The sequence below is a fragment of the Marmota marmota genome, unplaced genomic scaffold (assembly GCF_001458135.2).
Source record: "Marmota marmota marmota unplaced genomic scaffold, marMar, whole genome shotgun sequence".
Classification (NCBI taxonomy): Eukaryota; Metazoa; Chordata; class Mammalia; order Rodentia; family Sciuridae; genus Marmota; species Marmota marmota.
The window spans coordinates 2,781,370-2,808,881 of NW_025999925.1; the positions used below are offsets into that span (position 1 = coordinate 2,781,370).

At 41.2% G+C, this 27,512-nt stretch overlaps 1 protein-coding gene across 3 annotated transcripts in view; it reads right to left on the reverse strand.

Moving 5' to 3' along the window:
- The window catches only part of Arhgef28 (Rho guanine nucleotide exchange factor 28), a 293,756-nt gene that overhangs the window by 109,674 nt on the left and 156,570 nt on the right, over window positions 1–27,512 (reverse strand). For 2 of the 3 annotated variants that reach the window (XM_048800140.1, XM_048800139.1), the window contains exon 9: window positions 27,315–27,375. In XM_048800140.1, coding sequence (XP_048656097.1) covers window positions 27,315–27,375 — 61 coding nt within the window. Of the gene's footprint in view, window positions 1–13,413; window positions 13,669–27,314; window positions 27,376–27,512 lie in introns of those variants that run through there. The other variant, XM_015497796.2, reaches the window with a different exon arrangement.

Here is a 27,512-nt window from a genome sequence, read left to right on the forward strand (position 1 = left end):
GAACATTCCATTTGCTACACCAAGAACATTTAAAAATGCTCTGACTTTTATTTCAGACCTAACTCATGTTAAGACATTTTGCAAAGTCTGTCGTCCTGGATAAGGCAACTGAAAAACATAAATGTGAAGAGAAAAGAAAAGCCTTCACCTGCCTGTATCCAGGATTTACCTCCAGTGACTCGAGGATGAGATCTCACAAAAGGGGAGGGATTATAACTGCAGCACAAAGACAAAAGTCAGATAACCTGAGCCAGCCTCTCCAGAACAAAGGGAGGATTTCAGGATCTAAGACGTTCTAACCAGGAGTGGACTGGGCCAGCGTCTCCCTGCAGGACAAACAGTGGCTGCTGGCCGGCCTGCAGCTCTCCCCCTCCCACTGCCACTTTGTAATGTGATCCTGGGAACTCTACAAGGGTTTGCCAGCACTTCACTTCTTTGGGGTGCTGGATGCTCTAGTTAGGGGACACGAGCAACGCTGAGCATGAACATGCTTCACCCAGAGGAAGAAGGGGAATGGGCTCCTGGAAGGGGGAAGGGGAGGCAGCTGCAGATGCCTCCTTCCCTCTGGCCCTTAGGACTACTCCAAATCTGGCAGGAAACAGTTAACAGCATAGTCCTCCCCCTCCCCCACCCCCACACCTCTGCAACCTGATTGATGTCTGGTGAAATCCAGGTCTCCCTCCAGAAGCTCAGGGCCTGGTGGCTGCAGGTAACTGTGGCCTACTTGAAGGTTATGTAAGAGACCCACGCCCAGACATGATCAAACCCGGCCTGGGCAGCCTTCAGCAAACCTGCTGCTGGCCTGGTCTGGCCCACTCCGGGTGCCAAGCTCTCACCTGCTAAAGTCAGGTGAACGCCTCTCAACCCACAAATCTCTTCACCATGGCTGGGCAGATGGGTTTCACTCACTCACTTGCTCGCTCATTCTTTATGTTTTGTTTTGAACCTAGAACTTTCTGAGTGTGGCAGAAGGACCCCCATTTGGCAAAGGGTAAGCCTTCTGGGTTCATTCACTCTACTGAAACAGTGTCCATCGTGGTGCCTACTGTCTTCCTATGACAGAGCTCATCCTCAGTTCTGCCTCACCCTCTCTGACCTACCATGCCTCCCTTCCTGCCTTCAGCCTCCAGGACACCGCTGTCCCTAGGTCCTTTCACCCATTGGCCTTTCTACAACTGGCTTTCCAGATTTAGGCAGGTCACATTGCTCTAGGGTCAATCCTCCAACCTCCCCTCTGTCCACTCATTTCCTGGGTCATCTGACAACAGGGCATCCCGTGACATCATGTGGTGAGGACTCTCAGATCTTCATCTCCAGACCTCTCTCGAATGACAACTCTCTCCTCAACATCTCCCCCGAGTCTCCCGACAGCCATGCCCAGCATAACTGGTCCAAATCAGACAGGACTGTCCACTTCTCCCAGGTTTCCTTGCTTCTCCAGGACATGGTCCTGTGGCTTTCCTTGGACTTACCCTTGGCTTATCTCTTCCTTTCACAACTAAGATTCAGAATTAATCTTTTCTCATCACCTCCACTGCCACCCCAGGGCAAGCCACCACCATCTCCTTCCTAGATTACTGCAGGAGTGTCCCAGCTGGTCTCTCTGCTTCTAGTCTATGATCTTTCCTCCACAACACAGACACAGCAGTCCTTTTACAAAGGAAATTTCTTCCTATCTCATCCTGAGTAAAAGTCAGACTTTATTAGGACCTACTGGGCTTCACACACTGTGTCTCCCTCCACCCCAACTCAACCTCCCTAAAGTCCTGCCCACTCCTCTACTCCACCTCACTGGCCTCTGTGCTGTCCTGTGCCTCAGGCCATTTGCACTTGCCACTCCCCTCTACCAGCACTGCTCTTCCCCTGGATATCTGGATACCCCGCTTTCTTAAGGTTTCTGTTCAAATGTTGTCATATCAAAGAGGCATCATGTAAATGACCAGTATATATAAAATGATAACCCTCTAAGCTCTGCTTTATTTCTCCTACACCACTAACGATCACCTAGCACATTACACTTTTATCATATATTGTCCATTTTCTTCCATCAGAATGGAAGTCCCTTCAGAACAATAGCTTTGAATGTTTTCTATACTATATTTCCAGTGCCTTATAACCATGCAGGATACAAGTAGATATTCAACAAATATTCACAGAAGAAATGAATAATTTCTTCTTAGAAAAGAACAGACATTTGTACAACTAAGGTACAACTAAGAGATGTTCTCCCTGGTCTGTAATGTTTTCTCAGATTCTGGAGGTTTCCTTGGGCTTTGCCCAGCTGGTCTTGCTCTTCTCCAGGATGTGAGGGAGTGGCACTTTTTTATGTTATTCATTTATTCATTCTTCTTTTTTTTCATATTTACTGAGAGTCTACTGATTGCCAGCCCAGGATGCTCATCCCCCACTGATGACTCTTAAAAACATCCTCAAAGCACATCCCTGTATATTCCCAGGAGGTCCCAGGAGGTCCTGAGGTAGAGCATATTCCTCTACATGGCCAGGAGGCTCTCCTTCTCCTGTGAGTCTTCCTTTTGCTGCTTCTGCATTTTCCCCTCTGTCAGCTGCCACACTCTGGTGGTGAGATTTCCTTGGCTCCTCCTGGTGGGGGAATAGGTGACTTTCTGGTTGGGTCTGATGCAGAAACAGATCGCACAGAACAACGTGTATCCCACCAACTTCCTGTACCCTGTGCTATGCACAGCCCAAGAATATCACTGTCCAATCGCTTTCTTTAAAATATCATATAGGTACCCTCTTACCAGAGGAAAAATGGGACAAATAGATTTGCAAAATAAAGGCACTGGGGAAGAGATGGGAAAACGCACGTTCAAAGAAAGAAAGTAGGAGCAAGATACGAGATACCACAAGAGTCGGAATGTATCGAACACCTGTCCCATCGGGGACAACTGTGCCAGATGCCACTACTATTATAGCTCACATAAATGTGCTTTTAATGAACTAGGCACTTAAAACTTACATGTATTAACTCATTGGATCCTCAAAACAACCCTTTGAAGCTGTACTGTTTATTACTTCATTGTACAGATAAGGAAACTTGGGGCCCTTTAAGTACTTTCTCAAGGTCATACACAAATATGGCAGCTCTACAGAGGTACCCCCCAAGGAGGGTCTGAGTACAGAGTTTAATAACTGGGATTTCTGTGTATCATATTTCGAAACAAAGAAAATGGAATTCGAGCAATGTCTGGTATTTTCTCATTAAGAAGCTTCGTTAATGTGTTACAGTATGATTTGTACCTAGGTGTGTCTGCCTACTTCCTGGGCCTGTGGTATTATTCACCCTAGTCACTTGCTGCCAGATATGACAGCATGAATCCTGCTGAGAAAATATTCACAAAACAGTAACTATATAATTTTGTTTTGTTTAATGACAGTGCATTCAAAGTACTGAGGAGAAAAGACTGGAATGATAAACTAAGAAGTCAGGTAATCTGGTGGCCTTTATATCCAACATTTTATGATCTACCATTCCTAGACTTTAAAAAAAATCCAGAAAAAAAAATCATCTTCCCATCTAATATAAGGTAATGAAAAGCAAATCATATTTTCAAAATGTGCTTTCTGTGTCAGAGAATAGCTATGAGGCTGGGGTTGTGGCTCAGTGGTAAAGCACTTGCCTGGCATGTGTGAGGCACTGGGTTCAATCCTCAGCACCATATAAAAAAATAAAGGTTAAAAAAAAAAAAGAACAACAATGTAATTTCATGCCAAATAGTAGGTTATGAGTAAGTCAACTAAAGCAGAGAACATACGTGTACATGTATTAACTGGAAATGTCCTCCCTGTGAGTACACAGCATTGTTTTGAACCATCAGCCAACCGTATTCTCCATAACCAGATAAGTATTTTCATATTCATTTTGTAGACAAGAAAGTTTAGGCTCAGGGAAAGTGAGTTACCTGCCCAGGGTATAAAGGATTGAACCAGGACAGAAGCCCAATGCTAACAGAGACCAACCCCATCCTTGGTCACTGCGGTACACTGTCTCCCAGACTCTCCAATTTAAAGGGGCCTTTCTGAAGTTTTGAAATGTACAGAAAGCAGACTCTTCTCATGGTCTTAGTGTGATCCAGAAGAAAACTCCCAGCCTCACAATGAAAGTGAACATTTCCAGAAGCAAACTGCAGTTTATCTCCTTGACTATTCCTCTTCTAAGGTTCTCTTAAGATTTTCCCAGTATTAATCTTGGCCTGGAAAATCTCTTGGCCTCACTCTTCTGAGTTAGACCTGAGGTTACAGAGAGGATCCATCCAAATTCCAAAATTATCCTTAGCCCAGGAATTTCCTGTGGGTCACATTAAGCTGAAGTCACCCTGTAGGTTTTAGTTTACACCAAGAGGTGTCTAGGAGAACCCAGGAGTCTCTGTCCACCAAACTAAAGAGTCTCTAACATCCATCCAAATGCCTGGTGCTCCCTCTTACCTCTTCTTCCTGGGATCCTATTAAATTAAATAAATAAAAGCAAGCCCTGGGAGGAGGTCAGGCCTCTCAGAGAAGTCCCGTTAACAGCAGTGATGACTGATAACAGAAGCCAATGGATTCCAGAGGCAAGAATGGTTTGTTTCTCCAGCAGAGTTGGAACAGATGTTTAAAATCCCCTTCTCAATAACAACTACAACTTTGTTCTCTAAAATCAAGCTCTAAATAAAAGTCCTATTCTGGTGTTTTGAAAGACCCAAGTATCAAATTTTTTTAAGAAGAAAGCAAGACTTTTCCATCGCAATTACACGGTGGGCCCAGAGGGAAGGTGAATGGGGAAAGAAAACAGTCCTCGGAGAGCAACATGATTTCCCCCAAATCCTTCCAAGTCCCCATTCCTGATTACAGTAGTACAAAGTAGCCTTCAAGAGTACCTACGTTTATATTTAAGAAAGGACTCTTAGGTGCGTTAATGACTTGTGTCTGCCCTTGCTTCTTCCAAGCAATCAGGTAGATATTCAGTCCTGTGTAGTGTGTGGATTTGGTGTGATCATATTTAACCAGAAGTTCTTTTCCTTCTTGATGCAATTCTCCAAGGCCTAAAGCAAATTAGTCTACATAAAGGAAAAACTCAGCAAGCGGAGAGGGGTGGAAACTAACACATTATACTAATACCAGGAGAGAACCAAAGGCCCTCGGAGAGCAAGACCATTTCAAGTCCCTCCAAAAAATGTAAACAAATTGATGAAGAAGATGTCTCCATATGTCATCATCACAAGGAAATCGATGAATAATTCAAATCTTGCATAATTTATGGAAAGATGCTGGTACCCAATAATGACTTTATTTATTTTAAAAATCATAAGGAAATTTCATTCTCTAGTACTCGTCTCTAGAGCCATATGTGTTTTTGTTCCTCCTAAATATCCTCAAAAGTAATTGAGTTCTACTATACACAAGGAACTGTGCTGGCAAAAACGAAGAATTGTCCTTGGAAATATAAATTATTTCACTTATTGTTTTGTGTCTTCGATAAGAACATTTTGAATGATGACTGTCAAGTACTACCTGGCATTCCTCTAAATTGTACTAGGTTTGTTCTGGTTGATAAATTCCACTGAATCCCTGAATCCTGTTTCGTTATCCTGAGCTCTGGGGCACCTCTTGGTAAGAGAGAGAGTTGGATACGGGATTTGTTAGAATTCATAATGAGGGGTTTCCATTGTCATGGATGGTGGCTGGGAGCAGTATGAGATAGGATGGGGGTCACTTTGCAAAGGAGTAGGCATTTCCTGTTTCCATCTGGAGCTCTGAAGGAGATGACCTCACAGGCTGCCCTATTCCATTATGACAACAGCCACACCATGCACACCGGATAGGAGAGCAAGGTCAAATAGCAAGACCAGGTTCCCCTCCCTTGGCTGCTCTCAGTTGCCCAAGTGGTGAAAATGGATTCCCTAAAGTCCCAAAGGCCTTGGAGAGAAGAAAGTAGTGGCTGAGTTGAGCACCCAGGCCCAACATGGGGTCTACCATAGTGCAAAGAAAGAGAACTTATAGCAGATATTTCTGGAAGAAGCATCTGGGCCAGTGGCCAGGGGCCAAGATTCCAATGTTCTGGAGTATAAAACCAGGATGAGGCCAAAAGGAGGCTAAGTCAGAGTGAAGTCAGAAGGAGAATCACCAGGTCCTCACCAACACCAGTGGGAGGATCCTAACCACAGATCTTGGTCACAAATGCCAGGGCAACCAGCAACAATGTGGTCATACCTTGGGGAAGAGCCCAGGCCAGTCAGTCTGCAGCAGTGCCTAGAAGGACCCGGAAAACAATGTTTCGATCAGGGATTGGGCCCCCTTCCACTGCCTACTGCCCTCTACCCTCACCAAGAAATCACATTTGATGCCCACTTGGCAAGGAAGAGGATAGAGAGAAGAAATTTGAGATGCTTAAAGACACTAAGTGGTAACCACAAATGACTGCTTACATTATTCATCAGACCAGGTTTTCTGTATAAATATTTATATAAATACATCTATATAAATAAAGTAAAACATACTCTTTACCCTTCCCATCCCACTGTCTACAGGGCAGGACTTCATGAAAATAAGATAGATTGTTGACAAAATAAACCGTATCTGGGTATAGTATGGGTCAATATTTAAAAAAAATATTGAAATATAATTGTAACATTTACTGCCTGCCTTCTGTGATCCAGGCACTGGAGATGTGGAAACAAGTGGGCCAGCCTCCACTTTTAAGGAACTCAGTCTCTTAAGGTATAGAGTTAAATAATAGCTGTGATACCGATGAGAAGGGATATCCTAAAATATACACTAGGCAGAGTGGCACGAAGGGTACAATGTTGACCTCTGAGAGAATTCAGGAGACCTTCTAAATGAAGGACCCTCAATCGACATCCTAAAGGACAATTTGAGGATTTCTAGTTGGAAGTGGGAGAAACATCTAAATTTGCTAAAACAAAAATAAAAAAAAGGAAGAAAGATATTTCTTGAAGGTATATGATGGATACTCACAGAACTGAATGAACTTGACGTCCAAGGGCTAAGAATTGGAACCTGGGCAGCCACCAGAGCCTCAGAGACTAGATCAGGAGCCTGGAAGCCACCCATCTGTTTCTCTTTGTTCATTCACATATTTCTTCCAAGAACAGACTATTTTCTTCCAGTTAATGACTCCTACTCCAATCCTTCTGCAATTGCCATTCAAGAGGAAAGATATATGCCTCCAAACTTGAATTGGAAAAATCCCAAGGAAGGATTCTGATTGGCCGTTTGGGCCATGTGTGACTCCCAGGCTAATCACTGGGGCCAGGCGGGAAGAGTGTTATGATTGGTCCATTCTGGATAGTATGCCCATCCTACTGCACTCAGGAAGGCAAGGCCACATGAAATAGTGGCAGCATCATTTGGACCTGTGACCAGAGCAATGGAAGAGACACCCCATAAAGAATGTGCTTGTTGTTCACAAGGAGAAGGACACGAAGCAGACCAAAGTAACTGTCCAGGCCCAGGCAACATGTGGCATCACACTACATTTCCATGTCCTCATGAATCAGCAGTCCAAACGACCAGGCTATTTTCCTTCAATGTGATACAGTTTACATATGCCTGACTGCCCATTTGCTTAGAGGGACCATCCTACCTGTTAAAAGCCCACCAGGTCACCACAGGTTAATAAATTGACACCCCTTTCGCGATGCCTTCCATCTCAAACTGGTCTCTCCACCTTGAAATTCAACAGAAATTTTTCCTAATCTCTCCTATGGAAGATTAGGAAAATCCCATTGTTTAACTAATGGGAATCACGAGGGATACATGGCTGTGTTGTAGGGCAAAGGGCTCTCGATGGGTCTCTTCTCTGCTGACAAACTGGGTCACCTAGGCAGAGTCTGGAACTGAAACAGCTCTGTATGAGGTTCAACTTTATCTTCATTGAGAGCCAAAGAAATCTTAGCAGGTTATGTCACCTTTACGAAAATGTCTCTCTTCCTTAATGAGGTTTTCTATAATGACTCATTCCTTCTGTGGCATTCAGGAACTCCTCTGGGGAATTTTTGGGTTGGGGACATACACACACACACACACACACGGTTACACACCTGTGTACATGTGTGTAGTCAATGAAACTTCAGGAAAAGGGAGAAAGGGAAAGAGGAAAACAACAAGTAAGCCCATGAGATTAAAAATAACTCACCTTTAAAAATAATCATTAAAATTCTTGAAACATCATTAGACCTCTAAATATTTACTGTATTGAGGGTTATTTTTTCAGATTAGGTACCTGCCTTCCAAACACTAAATGAGCTAATAAAAAAAAGTAAATAAATAAAAAGCCCAAACAAGCCAAGTCTGAAGAAGGAGGATCACTTGAGCCAGGAGTTCAAGATCAGCCTGGGTAACACAGAGAAACCATAACAGTGGCCTCAGGCTCCTCACCTCCATTCCCAGCACACTCAACCTGACTGCAACCTTATCTGTCTTGGACAAACTGGGGACTTCTAGGTTCTGGAAAGGACTCTCGCCCCCCTCTTTTCTCAATTCATCCCGCCTTCAGGCCTCTGTCCATTAGTGATGTAAGTAGCACATCTGTGTGTAGGGGGAGGTCTCCTGGCTCATAACCAGCCCTCGCATCTTGCTCCCCTAGAGTTTCCTCTGCCACCTCTCTTCCTAGTAAAAGATTCACAAAGATGAAGAACTATGACAGTGAGACATAGTGACACCTTTGGACCCCAAGGTGGCAGCTCATTGAGCTTCACCATCCCTTATCTCTATTAAGTGATGGCAAAACATACTGGGAAAATCAAAACCTCTTAAGTCCAGTGCCCTGGTTCTAGGCCTGGTTCTGCTACTTATTGGCTGTAACATGGAGTAACTCATTTCTCTTTTCTGAGCCACAGAGACCCAACCTATAAATGAAGGAAGGTCACAATCACATCTAACATGCAGGTCTTTTACAAGATAAGACATGCAAAAAACACTTGATTCATATGTCATTCTTTCATTCATTTTCCTTCCTTATTCTGCTATTCCTTGTTCTCTGCATTTCCTGGTATGGCCTTGGGAATAACTTTAAAATTCTCAATATTAGTCCATTTTATGTTGCTATAGCAAAATATATGAGGTTAGACAATTTAGAAAGAAAAAAGTTTATTTAGCTCATAGTTTCGAAGGCTTAAGATCCAAAGAGCATAGCACCAGCTCTGGAAGGCCCCCCTGGCTTTGTCAGATCATGGAAATGGATGTCATGGCAGAAATGTGTGGAAGAAGGAGAAATCCTCAGAAGACAAGAAGACAGAGAGCAGCAAGGAGCCAGTCTTGCTCTTTTATGTAAGCCTTCTCTAGAGAACTATCTAGCCCCCACAGGAACTAGTCAATGCCCTTCAAGGGCAGTGCCTCCAATGACCTAATGACTTGCCATCAGGCCCACCTCTTAATAGTACCACACTGGGGACCAAACTTCCAACACGTGAGCCCTTGGGGGACACACACCATATTCAAATATGACACACATCATATTTTATAGATGAAGAAACTCTCAAAGCCTCAGTTTCTTCATCTATAAAATAGATAATATCTATATTACAGAGTTATTTTCCCAAGCAGACATCATTAAATACCAAAGACGGGTATAGCTCAGTAAAAAGTAGTTGTTGTGATTAATAAAGTGTCACACAGTAGTAGTTATCTTGGCTATGACTACAGAAAATTAGTGTCACCTATGCTTCTCAAGAGGTTCACAATTTCTGATATGCATGGCCTCTGTAGGCAGCTGTGGACTGGATTTGTACCCGCAAAAAGGAAAAAAGGGAGGAAAGCACTTCTTCATACTTTACATCATTCAAGAGGCATATGAGCTGGAGCCGCAGAGAGTGGGAGAGGTTGCCTAAGTGAACAGAAGACATCAAGAAAAGAACATGTCAACATTTCCGAGGGCCTGATGGCTTATGCTAAAATACGCATTTTAAAGATTGAATGATAATTATCAGAGCCTTCAGTGAGGTCCAATTCCTCTATTTTTAAATCTTTGATTAATAACATTAATAAACATATTTTTTGCTCGAATCTCCTATTAAACCGAGAAAACAAAAATCCAGGCATTCCTGGAGCCCTTGAAGCGGAACAGTTGTGGATTCTGGCCCACTCCAATCATTAACCACTGGGCTCCCAGAACAGCCTGTCCTGGGGCTGCCCACAGAATGACCCAGGGCACCTCCTGAGAACCCCAGGAGAACTTTCTGGACACATCAGCTTTTGCAGCTTTTACTGCCACCCTTGAGATGCCAGGCACTTCCAGACAACCTGGTTCTAAGCTGCATCCTTTTAAGATGAAAAAGTACCAGCTACATTTTTTTTTTAGTGGAAATATGGTTTGTTGGGTTTTCCTCTTATTACCAAATCCTCGGTCTACATTTTCACATCACTCTCTAAACAAACCAATAATGTGGCTGTGTCTGTGTATCCATCAAAAAACAGAAAACAAGGAAGGGAGGGGGTGTCAGAGCAAAGGGAGTACTAACAAGGAGAGCCAGGACAAGGTACGAATAGTAAGAGGGAAAAAAAAAAAGAGCATATTTCTGATCAAATACAAGAAGGCTTGTCAATGGGACAGAAACTCCAAGACCTCAAATCATCCTTCATGATTTCTCAAGTGACTGGTGCCTATTTCTAAGAGTGCTACTGGTGCTCATAGGAAAGGAAGGAGAAAATGAGGATGAAGTTCAAGCCACCTTACTTTTGAAGACTGACAAAAATATTTGCATCCGCCTGTAAGAGTCAAGAGAGCACAGTTCTTCATAAACTGGCCATTGAACTGGAAAAACAGATTTTGGGGGTGTTTCTGCCTGGGTTCTGGGAAATGTGGAATACAGTCCCAACACAAAGACCCCTGGAAGCAGGGATAACATCTACCAGAGTCAGCACTTCACACCACCCCCTAAGACAGGTTTGGCATTCTGGAAGTGCATTTTGAACAAATGGATAATTCCATCCATTCACCTCTTTCAACAGCCCTGATGTCCTCATCGGGAAAAAGAAGTGGTTGAGACAGGTTGTCTCTATGGCCCTTTTGGCTCTAAGAGTTTACGGTTCCGGGACTCTGTCCAGCTGACGTAAAAGAGGCCAATCCCTCTCTTCACAACTAGGCCGCCATCATTTAATAAAGACAGGAAGGGTGATACACAGCCTAACAATCCCCAACTCTCAGCTACCAATCTACCTTATTTTCACTTGTCTTCTGTATACTAGTGGCAAAGAGTTAATAATTTTCATATCTGAGATACCTGCTTTCACTTGAATCAGGATTAATTTATACATAGCTATGCTATGACTTTCTGTTATAGCTCAAACTGGCCATGCTCCAAGCCTGGATTTAAAGCAAGAGCATGATTAATCCATTCCCTAGGCTCTCCCTGGCCCCCAATCATGAAGTTTCATCCCTCCAGGTTGTTTGGATGCCTGGACCCCCCAACAACATAGGCATCCAATAAGCCAGGTGGACAACCTAATTACAAAAATCAATAAAGCATATCATACCCCACAACCAGGCAAGACTTGGCACCAGAGATGTAGTAGTCTCACATGTGGTTCCTGTCCTCGAGAAGCTTTCAATGCGCCACAACTCACATGATACTCTCTGAAATAGTAGGGCCTTAGTGTATCTCTCCTCTCAGAAATAAGTTAAAACCTTTAAAAAAATTACTACTTAGAGCCAATAAAAAATGAAAAAAAAAATTACTATTTGGAAGTAATTTCAAATTTGAAAAGCTAAAAAAAAAAAAAAAAATGCACAAAGAAAACCAAACACTCTCTACCCAGACTTACCCCTTGTTAACATTTTACTTCATCTCCTATTGTGTACAAGCTTGCTTTTTACAAGGACAGGACAGCTTTCTTGTGGGTTTATTTCTCCCAGAATCATTTGTGGTAACTTGCACACATCATGCCCCTTTGATCTGATCATATCCCCTAAAGATTTATAGGCTTTCACGTTGAATTTTTTTAAATCCCTTTTTTAGGATATCTATAAAATCAATACAAGAGTATAAAATAGAAAAAAAAACTCTTAGGTACAAAAGTTAATTTTTAAAACAGGATAACAAAAAATAAATAAATAAAGAGTTTTTTGAATACAAACTATTAAGGTCTCTAATGATAGCATTTCCAGGACAGCAGCAGAACGGCATGGGAAACTCCAAACACCTATTACCCCTGGACAATCAACTCATCTGGTTCCTTGGCCTTTGTCTCAGTGGAACAGCAAACGAGAATGCAAACGCCTCCATTTTAGTTTAGAAGGGAGGAAGAAGACCCTTGAAGCTACCCAGTGTACTGATGTCTGCAAGAGTCCATCCTCCTCTGGGAATAGCATGGAGCAACCTGTCCCTACAGAATAGAGTCCAGAACTAGTTAGCTCCCAAAGGCCAGTGCTGCAGGGACAACCTGCTTTCAAGACACATCTCTTCTGCTCATAAGTTCATGAAAATATTCCTTTTCTCCTTGAGTTAAAACGTAACCACACAATTTCCTGCACAGGACAAAAGATAGGAAGGTTACTCACTATTTTTTTTTTTAAGCCTCAGAAGGCAAAAATTGCCACCTATGACTCCCAGCCAAGGATAGTGGAGCAGTTACTCAGGTCCCTCCACTGTGGACAAATACCAACTTGCCCAAGGCCCATGTTACTCAGTCGTGGCAAGTAAAAAGGAATAAACCAGGTAAGCCCATTCCATTATTCATCATCCAGCAGATAAATCACTCTTTTTCCTTTGGCAGTAAATGATTTTGCTTACTTGGTACTATTTTTAATAAACCTATTGTATATGGCTAAATTCCATGGAGATAAACATATAGAAATAATTTCCTTATTGAAATTATTTTTGCCAAATCCCTTCCTTATTTATAACATCTAAAAATCAATAAATTAGCATTTTTAGTCACACATTTTTTTAAGTTAACACACTCCTGAAAACTAAAATAAGTAAGAAAAAGCATGCATAGTTCTTTAATTTTTTTTAAGTTAACACACACCTGAAAACTAAAATAAATAAGTAAGTAAAAGCCCATTCATAGTTTCTTTTCAAATCTCACAAAAGCTAGACATGCTTAAATCAACATGACTCTTTACTGTCAAGGTAACTCCAAGGTAATTCTGATTATATGACTCCAAAACATTTACCTTGCACTAATCTTCCTTTTAAGGGTGGGGGGGGAGGCGATTATACATGGATAATAATACAAAGGTAGATTTAAAGTGAAAGGAAGATAAGGGGGAAAGAGTAGGTTTACCTCCGAAGTCTAAATGTACAGTATCTCTACAGCAAGAGTTTTAGAAGGACGTGTATAAACATGAACTTCATCAGAAAACAGGCTGGCAAAGAAATGAGGAAAAGAAAGGTAAGAATATGAAGATGTCCAGCTTGGCTGGGGGAAAAAACAAAAGATCCTGCGTTCTACCTTGTTTGGATGCCCTTCGCCGAATCTTCATTTTGGGGAAGGAAGGCCAGGAGTAGTTAAAAGGTGAGTCTGAGTCAGAATCCATGTTTTTGTTTTGGTGAAATGAACAGACTCAGGAAGAGCTCGTGCCAGCCAGGAGGCAAGCCTCCCCAGTGATGTCAAAGGAAGGAATGAGGCTGGATGAAACAGCTCCCAAACGCAGGGAGGGAGAGGCAATAAATGTTTTGCTTCCCTCAGGCGTTCAGGCATGTAGACCAACAAGGAGGCTGTAAATATTAAAGCCAAACTAGGAAAGTGAAAGGGGGAGAGGCGGGGGGACCAAGAGTCTCGCTGATACTTCACAGTCCAGTTATTCAAAAGGTCATTGGGAGCAAATGAATCATTAACTCCCCTCTTCTTGTTGCTGGAAATGGAAATGCAGAAGGAAGGTAAGCAGGGGTTGAAAGAGCCGCCTGGGATTCAAGAAAAGCCTCCAAATACCGCTGCTTGTTTTGCTCGGGAGCTAGAGTATCATTTCTCGGAAAAGCCGCCCTGTGTGGTGTGAGATAAAGGTTGAGGTTTATGTGTGTGGACAGCCAGAAAGCATGATCCGAAGGCAAATGAAGGCCATCAGACCGGGAGGCTCCCTCCAGAGCAGTCTGTTCATTCACACGGGCAGCTTGGGCAGCTTTTTGGATCTGAGAGCCAAAACAGCTCTGCTAATTCACTTAACAATCCCGCTCCCAGCGCTTGTAATGCTAACGTGGTCTGGAGGCTTTAACTTGCGTGTAGAATTGTAACACATTCCATTAGATTTGTGTAAAGTTATCTACTATTGTTTAGCACAAATGGGGTATTTTCCTGATTTCTCACCAAGTTTGGCTGTCAATCATAAGGATTTGGATGCCTTAATAGCTCCCATCTAAACTTTCAGTTCATCTCAGTAGAACTAGTCACCAATTTGCTGCACACCAGCATTTCTTATACAGTCTCCCTGAGCACTCTGCTGTGATTAGCATTCAGTAGAAGCCCATTACTGCCTTCCCATAAATCATGGCATGGCTCAAACTTACTTCCCTACTTCCACAGGCACATGGATACACGTGACTGGAATAAGACCAAGCATAGCGGACAAGATGCACAGAGCAAAAAAGGGAGTCTCTTTTGAGTATTTCTCTCAGTAAGAGTACAGCAAGAAGTATTTTGTTGCACTGTGTTTAATGAGGCTGTGTGATGCCCAAAGACACTAAAGGACATTGGCATTGATATGAGGACCCATTTAGTTCTGCCAACTGGGAACACAATAGAATGTGTCTTAGGTAACATTCAGCTCTTCACTTTATTTCCCAAATTGTTGGCACTATTATTCTGTGCTGCAAGGCCTGCTCTGTGGTAGCTAATTCTGACCCATGGGGTTGGAGGAGAGTAAAGAATTCAGACAAAGGAGAAAGGGGAGAGACCCCCTAAGTTCAAATTCAAATAAAAAATCAGAATTATGTAAATCACTACTATGATGTTATATGGTTTACTACATAATCATACATCTAGAACAAAGTAAAACTGGAATATTGTTGCAAGCATTGCAAGTAAATAAAAAGAAATTATGTGGCCTTTCACTTGAGGAATAATTACATATTCTCCTTAATCAGCTGGACACAATTATAAATTACTCTCAAGCCTTATGTCCAGTGAGAGAGTTTTAATTCACATGGATCTTCAATAAGAAAATAACAAAATCTTACAAGTTTTTACATTGTATCTGTTTTAGAGCCTAATATAGTTGCTGAGATATTGTAGGCATTTTGTTAAATGAATGAGTGATTTATACAAATGGGTCACAATATGTGGTGAAAAACCTTTACATGACAGCTAAAGTATTTATAGCGTCTGCTGATTACAAACATACATTTTGACAAAAAGCTACAATAACTCTGGTGAAGTGTTTAAAATAGATTTGTTTTGTTTACTACAACAATATCTACATATGTAAAAAGAACAACAGTTATGAGTAGAGAAAACACATTGTTCTTTGACACTCCAGACCATACTTGGGGTGTGCACAGTTCCACAGCCCCTCAGCTGCTCCCAAGATGTCTGCAGACCAAAGAAAGGGGACCTCCATTGTTGTGGACAATCACCAAACTGCAATAACAGTACTGGATCAGTATATTTTTATCTGATGAAAACTTTGAGAGATTAGAAATACTTCAGCCCTCATCCTGAATCAGTGGTAGTGGTTTTGCAGATCTTTGCTTCATGAAAGCAATAGGAGTGATAAACATTATATTTTTCTGGTGCTATGGGAAAGGAGACATGTTTTTGATTAAATTGCAGACAGAACAAAGATAATACAGGATTCCTATCTTGTTTACTAAGTTGGTCAGAAAAGTGACAAAGTGGTCAGGAAACTCTAATAGTAGAGACAGCGGAGTCTGGGGCAGAACTTCTCAGATGGCATCAGCATGGGAGGGAGCATTCATAAAATGCAAATGATAAGATTCCTACCATAGTCCTGTTGAATCAAGATCTCTGAAGGTGGTCCAAGTTCTGCACTTACAAGGGGCACCATCCCCATCCCAGGCAGATTCACATGCCTAGTAAAGTTTTAGAGTCAGTAAACTAGAAGATGATAAACCCAGGTCAACAAGTTCCCAGAGAAGTCTGCTCCTCCCTTGACCATAATCATTGATCGAAGAACCTTAGGACAATGCAGACAGAGGAAGAGATGAAAGAACTTGGTAAAAAGCATTTCTATTAGTTGAGATACCATGTGGGTTAATCTTATCTAATTTCCCCAAAACACAGTCCTTGTTGACCAATTACATATCAATTGATTACTGATACCAAAATCATTCTGACAATAAAACTACTAGAACTACCCAACCAATGCCTATAAAACTACCTCTGGTATAAAGAGACTTCACAATATTCGTATTTGCTTTGCAATATAGCCATACTTTCAAAGGAATGAAATGATTTCCACTTAGCAGCCATGCATAGTTAACATGTAAAGTGAAGTCAAAACATTGTTTGCATAGCCTTTTATTTTTAAGCCAGATCATTTTCTTGCTCACCAAAGACTCTCTTCTGAATATGAGTCATTTATCCTCATTGTTTTCTATAGTAATCGAGGTGAATTTTTTCCACCCCATTTTATTAATATAATTGCATTTAAATGGATTCAAGATGTTATTTACATCTCATTCATATTCAATAGATAAATTGCTTTGTCTGACTGATTGTAATTGCAGTTGGCGGAACTCAGTGATATCCCCCAGGCCCACCTCATCACCAGACATCATACAACCAGTACAGTGTAAGCATGCAAATGACTTCATCTTGCCATGCCTCCTTTAGTTAGAAATCCTTTATTGAGAAAATCACCTCCATAAGGTTAAAATCATTCAGGGCAAATGCTATGGCCTTGAAGTTTCAGCTTTCTGGAAGACCCACATAGAAAACTTCCTGCATCCCCTTCAGATGGAGGACATGTCACCTGCCTTTCAACCTGGATAAAATGCAATCTTCTCAAAGCAATATTTACATTTAGTATTTGAGAAATCTTCTTATCCTCCCATGGGTCCCCAAATTCCTTAAGGGCAAGAACTATTGTCTTACTGGTATTTTTAAGGAGCCATATACTAAAAAGAAAACATATAGGGTTTTGGAGACACCTATAAAGCAGATCTCACACTGACTTACTTAGTAGCCCTAACCAAGTCACTCTTACTGTCTGAGCCGTAGTTGTCACATATAAAGTGAAATCATAATGTCTGTCCTTCAAAGGGGTATTGTGAAGATCAAAGGAGATTATAACAGTAAAGAACTTAAAAGAATTTTCAATAAACTTTAAATATTAATTATAAAGTTTCCTTTCATTATAACTCTCTTCTACATTATAGACAAAATAGTCATATCTTGACCTCGGTTATAATAGCTTGATTTTCAAAATTGCAACATGCCCTTGTACCAGGAAGTTCTAAGAAAAAAATAAGTAAATAAAAGAAATTAAAGAGGACAGAAGAAGGAGGACAAGGAAGAGGAGTCCCTGTCCAGGAGGTGTGGGTTGTGGACACGTGGATGTGTCACCTGGAGGTGTGGATGGTGGAAGTAATGAGCCCTGGGGGTAAGGGAAGCGAGGATCAGAGAAACAGTGGAAGAGTAGCCTAAGGAGAAAGAAATTCTTCACAGTAGGAAGAATTCATGAGCTTAGAGAGAGCAACATCTAAAATTACATTTTAAGTTTTTCCTGATCATGTTCCAATACCAATTTCCCCAAACCTTCAACAGAAGTGTCTTACTCCCATAGACTTTTTCACAAACATCATCTGTGCAAACCCATTGAACTTCATAGCACATCATCACAAGATTCATGCTCTACAGACTTTATACAGTTATTCACAATGTAAATTTGTCAAATGTGAGCCATCAAATGAGCAAAGAATTTAAATAATTAATTTTAACATCATCTCTAAACTAACACCATAGTTCTGAAGCTAAAATTCTCATAAGATGGGATAGATTGTCCTGGTTTTTAAAGAAGAGCAGACCCATCTTGCATATGCGACTGGAATGTCATGGTTTGAGGCATTCTCGATTGACAACAAGAAAATACATGTGTGCATTTTCACCTGAGTGGATTTACACATCCACAAATATTTCTATATGCAGCCGTTTGTGTCTGTATTAACCAAACAGGAGTGCATACTAATGTGCACAACTCTAATCTATTACTAAAACTAGAGGGAGACCTGAATAAACCCTCAAGTTTCCCTTGATTTTGGTTACTTGCTTTCATCAACAATTTTAGAAGTCACAGAGCTAAGCAGTATGCTTCCATTAGCTTTGCTAAGTATAACACCTCTGAGGTATGGGTCACAGTGGTAAAGGTTGCCTAAGTTGTTTTCCAGGAACTTGGTTGTACCTCCAAATGGTCTGAACCACTAACCCTTCACTTCAGCCTGCACCAGTGTCTGATGGGAGACTATTGGACATCAAAGAGCTAAAAACTCCACACTGCTAATGCTGCCAATTTCTAACCATGCATCCTAGGAAGAGCCGTGAAGTGGAATTACTCATGTGTAGATCACTAATTACTTCTCTTTACCTCCAATCACTTTTTCCCATGCCAAACCATTTATTTCTTCACCCTCTAAAGAAACCCTGTTCTATCCTCAGGAAGGCAGATTTGAGTCTTGGGGCTCCCACCTCCTCATGTTTGGCTGCCTCATAAATAAACTCTTTTTCAAAATTCAGTGGTTGGTGAAGTACACAGAGGGCACAACAGGCCTTGCTTGGTAGCATTACCACATGGATCATTCTACCCTCCTCTTCCTGCTCATCTTTAAGCCTCCACTCCAACAGTGAAGAACCTGACACCCACCATCCATAACTCATTTACTTCATTATTCCATCCCAGTGCACCTGGATAGTGGTGTCAAAGTTGTTAACCTGTGTTCCTATGGGGGAAAAAAAAATCTTAATAATCAAACAACAGTTCTTCTCTACAGCTTATTTTGCCTTTATTCTTACAAGCTCCACTCATTTCCAAAGTTTCTTAGGTCTGTACCTTCTCCTCAAAATAATGACCATCAATAAGTTTGTTTCATACATTTTTAATAAAGTTAAATTGTTTTTGTCACATTCTGCATTCTGTCCTGGGATGTCCGAACCTCCAATTTTTCAAATTTGCCTAGATTAAGGTTTACTCTATGTGCTATAAAGTTCTATGGGTTTCCACAAATGCATGGTGTCATGGATTCTCAATTAACAAATCATAAAGAATATTTTCACCACCCTAAACACACACACACACAAATGAGAATATATAAAAAGGACATAAGAGTCAACTAAAAGATTCCCAACTACAAAAGTTGGAACGCTTTGACAACAAATACAGAGTACTGGATTTATTTATTTTACCAAAAGTATAAAATAAATATCCTCGGTTCCATGTAGACATAAATAAATGACTGAATAAATAATGGGGGGATATAAGTCTCAAAGGTGAAATAATTCCAAACAATATAGGTAGATACTCCTCCCACAAGGAAGTATTTAGGTAACTCCCCCCTCCTTAAGTGCAGGCTGTATAACTTGGCTTCCTTTCAAAGGGTACAGTATGGAAAAGGGAGTACGAAGAGTAACTTTACAGGAGAGAAAAGGACAAACACTACCACAGCCAAGTAACCGAGGTCAACATCAATGGTGATTAATAATGTTGACAGAATGAACTCAATAGGATGTGATGAAAGCAGCTCTTCACTGATGTGGTCTTCCTCCTGAAACCTACACTCGCACTTCAGTGATGGGAAAAAAACACATCAGAAAAATCCCAGTTAAGGAACATCCTACAAAATCCATGACCAACACTTCTCAAAACTATCAAGATCGCCAAAAACAAGGAAAGTGTGAGAAACTCTCATAGACAAAAAGAGCCTAAGAAAACATGAAGTGTAAATGTAGTAGGGGATCCAGCAACAGAAAAAGGAAATTAGGTGAAGAGTAAGAAAATCTTTGAAACAGTAAATCTAAAACTTTCCTTAAAAATATAATTTATTAAAAATTTTTAAAGAAGGGGAACTTATGTTCATTCAATGTGGAACTAATGCTAAATGAATGTTTGTATCCCTTATGTAGATACGGAGATTACAGCCAAGCATTAAATTCCATTTCCTTTTGGTCAGGTTTTTACTATGTGAAGTTATCATGTGAGTCTTAGGGAAGTAATTAGACATTAAAATATCATATACTGAAATTAGCTCTATTCCCTAGAGCGGACCCCAATGAAAAGCTCTCATTTGGCACCTGTGAGGTAGATGAATTCATCTTAGATTAGCTGAAACCTTATTGGCAGACAAATCTCAAGAACCTGGATGAATCCTCATGGCTCACTCAAAGTTTTATCCTCAAGTTCTAAATGGCCTTCAACTTCATCTTTATTCTAATTTTGTTGTTGTTGTTGTTGTTGTTATTTTGTTTGACATCCAATCACATCACTTCTCCATACCCTTCAACTACATTCCTTCTTTCAGCAGAGTCTTATAAAGTGAGGCATAAATTCCACTGACTTTCTTGCCCATGCCTGAAGTAAGGGGCCGTGGTTCATTTAAAAAAAAAAAAAAAAAAGTTTTCCAAATTAGGCAAACTCTAAAAGTTACAGCAAATTGTCCCAATAAACTGTTAGAACTTGTATTGCCTGACATGAAAGCTAATTAGAATCTTAATTGCCCTAAAGTCCCTTCCAAGGGATTAACCACTGGATACTCAATTTGAAAAAAAAAAAAAAAAAAGGCTCAACTCCCACAAATACACTCCCTGCAATCAAGCTGGCTGCCAAGGATCCTTCAGAGATGGGGAATTCTTTTGTATATGCCTATATTTTGAAGAAATTCCCATAAGAAAATGGGAAGAAATATCTGGGTGTCACCTCAACTTTCTATAAAACAAATTTTATAGCACCATTTTCAGAATATATTTCATATTTTTCATTTGTTTCCTATCATATGAGTTAGGTATAGTTTCCTTAAGATTTTATACTTATTTGAAATTTATATATAACCATTTGATTGAAACATCAAAATAAAATGTTCCTTGGGGATGGAATTTACTTATTCACTAAGCTAGCTTATTTGGGGTTGAGAATCTTATTTTGGAGAAGGAAAAAATTAGAGTTCAAAGAAAGGACTCCCTATTTTTTCCCTTCCCTCAACTACATTTCATAGATTAAATCAGTTTGTTATATGAAAGAAAAAGGCAATTTAGAATGTACTAAAGGTGGGATAGCACTAATGCCAAATGTCAGGTATCCCAACAATGCCCTTATGATATCAGTGTCAACATCAAGCCCACCCTTCATCCCACTCTGTTCACCTCAAAATCCAATAAATGATTCTGTGACAGCAAATTACAGTCACTATCAAATTACTATCTTAATGCTTATACGTACGTTTTTAAAGGTTTCATCATCTTATTTAAGTGGTTGAGAAATTTTTTCCATCTTTTTTTTTTCAAAGTTTTCATCGTTCCCACAATCTATGATATGGATGCTGACAATCACTGAGGGTTTGCAAACCTAATACAAACAGGCCTCTATTAGTTACTTTTGCAATCAGTTGAGATAAAAGTAGAACCCCATTTCTCAGTTACAATAAAAACCCGAAACTCCAGGAAGTCAGGTCCCCAAAAATATCTGGTCACAGTTCTCAACCTTGTCAGCCTCTGAGGATCACCTGGGTCCCTTTTTGGACTCTGAATATGCATGCTCTGCTCTAGATCATGTAAATCACCATCTCTGGATGTGGGCTTGAGTATTGCAAAGCTTCAATTCCAGTGTGGAGGCAGAATACACAACCATAGGGTAGCACAGTACCTAGATAAGCAACTCCTAACCATAACTGATTTTTATTTAGTTATTTTTTTATTTTACATTTTTGAGCAAACAACAAGCAGAACAGTAGAACTGTCATTAAACCAGAGAGCATTCTAGACTTGGGGCTTTTAATTTCACAGTTTTATGGGATTTTACTCAGAAGAAAAGACATGGTTCCTTCATGTTTCCTAATCTACAGCAATTCATCTAAAAATCCCCGAATGTTCTTTCTTATAATTTATGGGACAAAAGTCTGTCGATAGATACTCCAATGGTCTCACTTAAAGCAAAATATTTCATTCACATTCCATGAGAATTTTACCCAAACAATAAAACCACAAGTATAAAAGGCAGAACACGCTTGATAAGAGAATCAAATTGAGCTCATAACACGCAGTAGCATTCCAATAAGTCAGCAATTTTTTCCTTCCAAAAACAAATTCTAAAACCTCTGCACCCACAACGAGATTTCACTAAAGTGAACAAAAGGGAAACTATTTAAGTCCAAATTGACACAAATAACTTTACATTCCCAATCCCCTTCTTGGAATATTTCTCTATTGCCAACACTTTTACTTCAAAACCAAATCAGTGGTAAACATTTAGTGTATGGAAGAGAGGTGCCCCCCACCAAAGAGACAGAGAGAGAGAGAGAGAGAGAGAGAGAGAGACCACAGAAGCATCCATAGCCTGGGGCATACAGAGAGACCTGAAAAAATTAGGCTGAAAACTTAATTTTCAGAAGGGTAAGAGCTTTCTGCTAAGGTTCCCTCTCCCTCCTCCTTTTCGTTTTCCTTCATGTTTCATGCAACATTCTTGAGATTTCAATATAGATACAAATGTGCTATTAAATAACAGCCAATAGAGGGTCAGCTTCCCTTACCCACACCCAGGGTCTGCCACACTAAGATCCTGTTTGGAACCATCTCAAAATTCAATTTTTACAAGCTTTATAAGCATTTGTAGCTCAGCAGTATTAATTCCATTTCCATTTTTTTTTTTTTTGTTAATATAAGAAGAAATGGGAAACTAACCTAATTGGTTCTACTTATTTGGTTGTTTGCCAAACTAGTACCATGGACTGCATTGTCTCTACTCCGACAGCCACTAGAACCCAGGGCCTGAATGAGATGGAGATGCAGATCTTGAAAACATATTTTATACTATACCTAATGTTCTAGAGGGGTCTAGAGGGGCTGTTCCTTTGGCTCTTCCAATCATTTTCTACCAGTTTCCCTTTGCTGGTGTTTTCCCTAGGTGAAGGCCTTGTTTCTCTCCCTGGGTCTTGTCTAAGGTCATGAAAAGTTTCTGTCTTCCAGGTTGAGGAATATGAACCTCAGATCCTAGAGTTTGTTTCTGTCTGTTTTTGCTTCCTCCTCTTCCTCACTGGTCTCTACAAGAGCTTTTTGTTGTTGTTCATTTTATTATCAAGTCTGGTTTCCTTCCACATTCAGCTTTGGCTCCTCTGTCTCCCTTGTGCCCACCCCCAGAGGGCCAGCACCCAACGTATTTTCTCATATTATGTATAAGTAATGAACAATACTAGCCAATGAAAGGACCCAGAGTTTTAAAGACGTTTCTGTGATTTGAACTTCGGCGTGTGCTGACCTGGCCACTCTATGAAATCAATACTACATACCTTTAAAGGGGGGAGGATTTAATAAATTCTTGTGGGGAGGATTGGCATTTTCTCTTTCTTCTTGCAAAAATAATCCATGTTCTTTGTAGAAAAATGTACACTGTCATGGTAGGCTATCTTCCACAATGGAGCTTACTTGTGGTATATAATGGTAAACGAACAACATAGGGCACAAATTCTATTGTCCACATCAACACAACTATGTGGAAAAACACTGGCAGAAAACACATACAAATTTAATAGTAGCAGTCTCTGAGTGGAGAACTACAGGGATGTTTTCTTATACATTCTATAATTTTCATTTTTGCTGCTGTGAGTATTTATTACTTCCATAATTTTGAAGAGTAAATTTTTTCCAAAAGACTCATTTTGCAAAATGTTATGTTTAAAATTGCTGGCACTTGCACCAAGCCCACTCTCTGCCAGCCAGACCTGTGTCGGCAGATGTGTCACTGCTTCATGCCAGAGCTTTGAGGTGTTGAGACTCCTCAAGTGAAGAGATGGCAGCCAATTCTATCCCTACCCCATCCCAGTGTCTCTCTCCCTCTACTACCCTCCCCGTGGGGAAAGTTAAAGCACTCGCTCAGCTCTTCGTTTTTGTCATGTCAGTTTCACAAATCCTTCATTTTTTTCCGTGCAAATAGTTACATGATATACGACTTTAGCCAAAGAAATTTCACATACCTTTTAATCCAATGCAGACCATGTGTGATTAATTATGCTCAAAAATCGGCTTCAGTGTGAGTGTCACTACATCTGATCTGTCACTCACAATCTCACTCACGCTCTGGAATAGACCTTGCCGAAAGAATAAAACCATCACCTTCCAGAAGCTTCTGAAATTCGCCTAAGACACTGTGGCTTCTCAAGGAGGAACTTTTAACTGGAAATCTTAAAATTCCAACCAAAGTCACAGTTTCCTTTTTTTCAGATTCAACCTTTTAAAAGGAATTTGCAAGACAGTGACTGATCAAGCTGCCTGAAGCTTTGCTGATACGGAGGGTTCCTGCATCCCTGTTTGGAGTTGGGATTCCAGTACTGCAGGTAAGCATCACCCCACCCGCTGCCCACTGCTGTTCCACAAGCTGTCCACTTCCACCCTCTGGACGGTCACTTCCCACCTTCTTGGTACAGCAATTGCTGTTGCCCACTATCAATTTTGGCTTTGCTTTTAGCGTTGATCCGATTTCTAAACCACATTTAGACCCTCTGACTCGAGCCAAATGAACCTTCTCTTCCTTCTCACCTTCAGCATTAACCCATGTTCTGTCCTCCATCTCCTTTTCTTCCATGACCTCAAATGCTTTGTTCCCCCTCTCCCCCCGTGCTAGCTGCCCAGAGCATGGAGTCTCATTCTCCACTGTGACGGCAACAGGATCAGATCCCATCCCTTCCACTGCAGATTCTCCCCTTGGAGCAAAACACCAGGCCTACACCATCCGCAGACAGTGGGATTACTATCAACTATTGGCTGAGGAGGTCTGGGGCACTGGCTTGGATGAGCTTCCCAGACAGCTATTACCACCCACGACATCATTCCTCCAACCCAATCATTTTTGTATAAACTAAGGGCCAGTGTGATTCTTGATGCTCTGAGGGATCAATTAGAATTACATAAACGAACTTTCTATGGATTATCCTGTCCAATATAATAAAGTTAATTAAAGTATTCAGTTCCTTGGTGGCTGGCACTAGTCACACATTGCATGCACAGGTAGCTACTGGCTATGACTCTGGACAGCACAGATGGAGAACGCATCCATCAACACAGAAAGGTCTCCTGAAACAGCCCCCATGCCATTTACATCACACAAATCTCCATCCCACAGTACTGAATAATACAAGTTGTCAAAGTCTTGCACCTCTCGTCCACATACATATTTCATCAGGAGTTCCTCAGAGACTGGGCAGAATACAAGCACAAAGAGAATTCAGGTGTTTTGAAGTGGCCTTTGGGGAGAGCTATTTTCCCAGCCTCTGGGTTACCGTCTGACTCTTACTCACTGCTCACTGCCTGCTTCCCTGTCTCAGAAGGTTCCTTTAAAATCTATTATCATTTTCTTTGCACGAAGTCAAAGAGCATTTCCTGAATCCAAGATATTTATATGAACAACAAAGTGAATACTAGCAGCAAAAAGCTCACCCCTGGCCCTTTTCATAAATCACTGGATGAAAGTCCTGCGCATTTGTGTCCCAAGCCCTTCCTAACACTGCTCTCCAGTCACAGTGATGATGCTGACAAAGCACTAAGAGTAGATTGGGTTACTACGGTTTCTGTAGCACAAGTCTTCTTACCCAGCAAGGACACCAGCTGGAGATTGGAGTGCTTTTTTTTTGAAATCTAAGATTAACATAATCCAACTATTTAATACTTTTAGCAGCCAGCCCTTCCCCTCCCCCAGCAATTTGTCTTGGTAAATATTCTTCAAAGTTAACATTCCTGGGAGAATGATGCAATTTATAGATGAGACATCCTGTATGCGTGAGTAACAGCTATGCACCAAGCTTCAGGGGCCCACAACAAGCATCTGTGGGAGATGTTTGCTTTCCTTTCTCCTTCCTCTTCCTCTCTTCTGGAAGAAAATGATTACCCCTTACCTTATGTAGCAGAAATATTACAGGCATGCTTATGGCTTAGTGCAGACCTAAGTTTCTGTTCCAATTTCAGGAGCACCTCAGGCAGGGAGATCCAGCAAACCACCTCTGGCTTGTGGCCAAGTACAGGCAGCACAGTCAACCGACACTGCAGGCTCTTCCTCCTCCTCTGCTCTGAGCGACACGATTTCCCAACTGTTGTAACTGCTCCCTTGTGTGTCTGCCAAATGTGCCAGTCACACTCCCCTAAACTCTGGTGAGCTCCGTGTAGCTCCGCAGGTCACACACCTTCACTATCTGACTCCCACTGGGGATTGGCTCAGTTTTCCCTGATCTCACATCAACCTGAGCCCTCGGCCACCACCAGCTCCTCTCCGCTCCCACTTTCCAAGACTGCTCTGTCCACATGTGCTTTCCAGGTGTGAGAGCTGCCCTGGCTTCAGTAAACCTGAAGAAACCAACTGGGAAGGTGAGTGTACATTTGCATCCCACTGGACCATCCAGGAGCCATAACTGGTATCTGCTGGTTGTCCCAGCCATGTCCATGTCCCAGCCATGTCCCCAGTAGCTTCATATTACACTCTGCTTGCCTCTAAATAACTCAAGGGATAAGTCTGGGGCCCAAATGAACCTTGAAGAGATATAAAATACATGGGGAGGAAATTTAGAAAGGTGCCCTAGGACGTGGTAAGCCAGAACCCTTTTGAGCGGATGAGAATTCTCAGGTCTACAGAAAGAGTGAAAAGTGACGTCCATCCTGCTGAGGGAGTTCCTGATCCCTCCAAAAAGACACTCCCATCAGCCCCACACCCCCAGCACACATCTGGCCTTTTCCTGAGGCGAGACGGGCAGATCTCATAGGTTCAGCTCCACAGAGACACGTGGTTATCAGTGTGGGACGGCGGTACCCTTGAGAATGCTTGGGCCCGGCAGAATGACGTTCCCAGTTTCAATTCCACTGTTCACCTTCCACCAGTGGCTCAGTTGCTTTCCTGAAATGAATCTGGCAGTGCCTCTTCATAGGAATCACAAGGTAACCATGACAAACCTCAAGCCAGTATTTGGCAAGGGAACACTGCTCAGAAAAACCTCTGATGACTTGGTTGTTTTCTTAGATTTTAAATGGAATCCTGTCCCTAAAGTCATAATATTATGACTGATGCTTCAAATAAATTTTGCCTGGATAGGTTTTAAAAAGTAGACAAGGTTTCCAGGAAGGAATATTTTATATTAAAACATATTTTCTTCTTGTCCACGGTATATCTGATCTGTGATACCTCCCCATAAGTGCAGGGAAAGCAATATTTTGGAACATACCCAAATCTAGGTTCTCCTGGTCCTCATGTTCACTCGGTTGAACCTCCAGGCTTTTGACACACTAAGAAAGATAAAGTCAGATGAGGTCTTTATTATTATTATTATATATATAATGCTATACTTAATGTTTTTATTTTATTTTTGCAAACTAGAAAAACAATCTCGGGAAGCATCAGTAAAAACATGCTACATCATGTA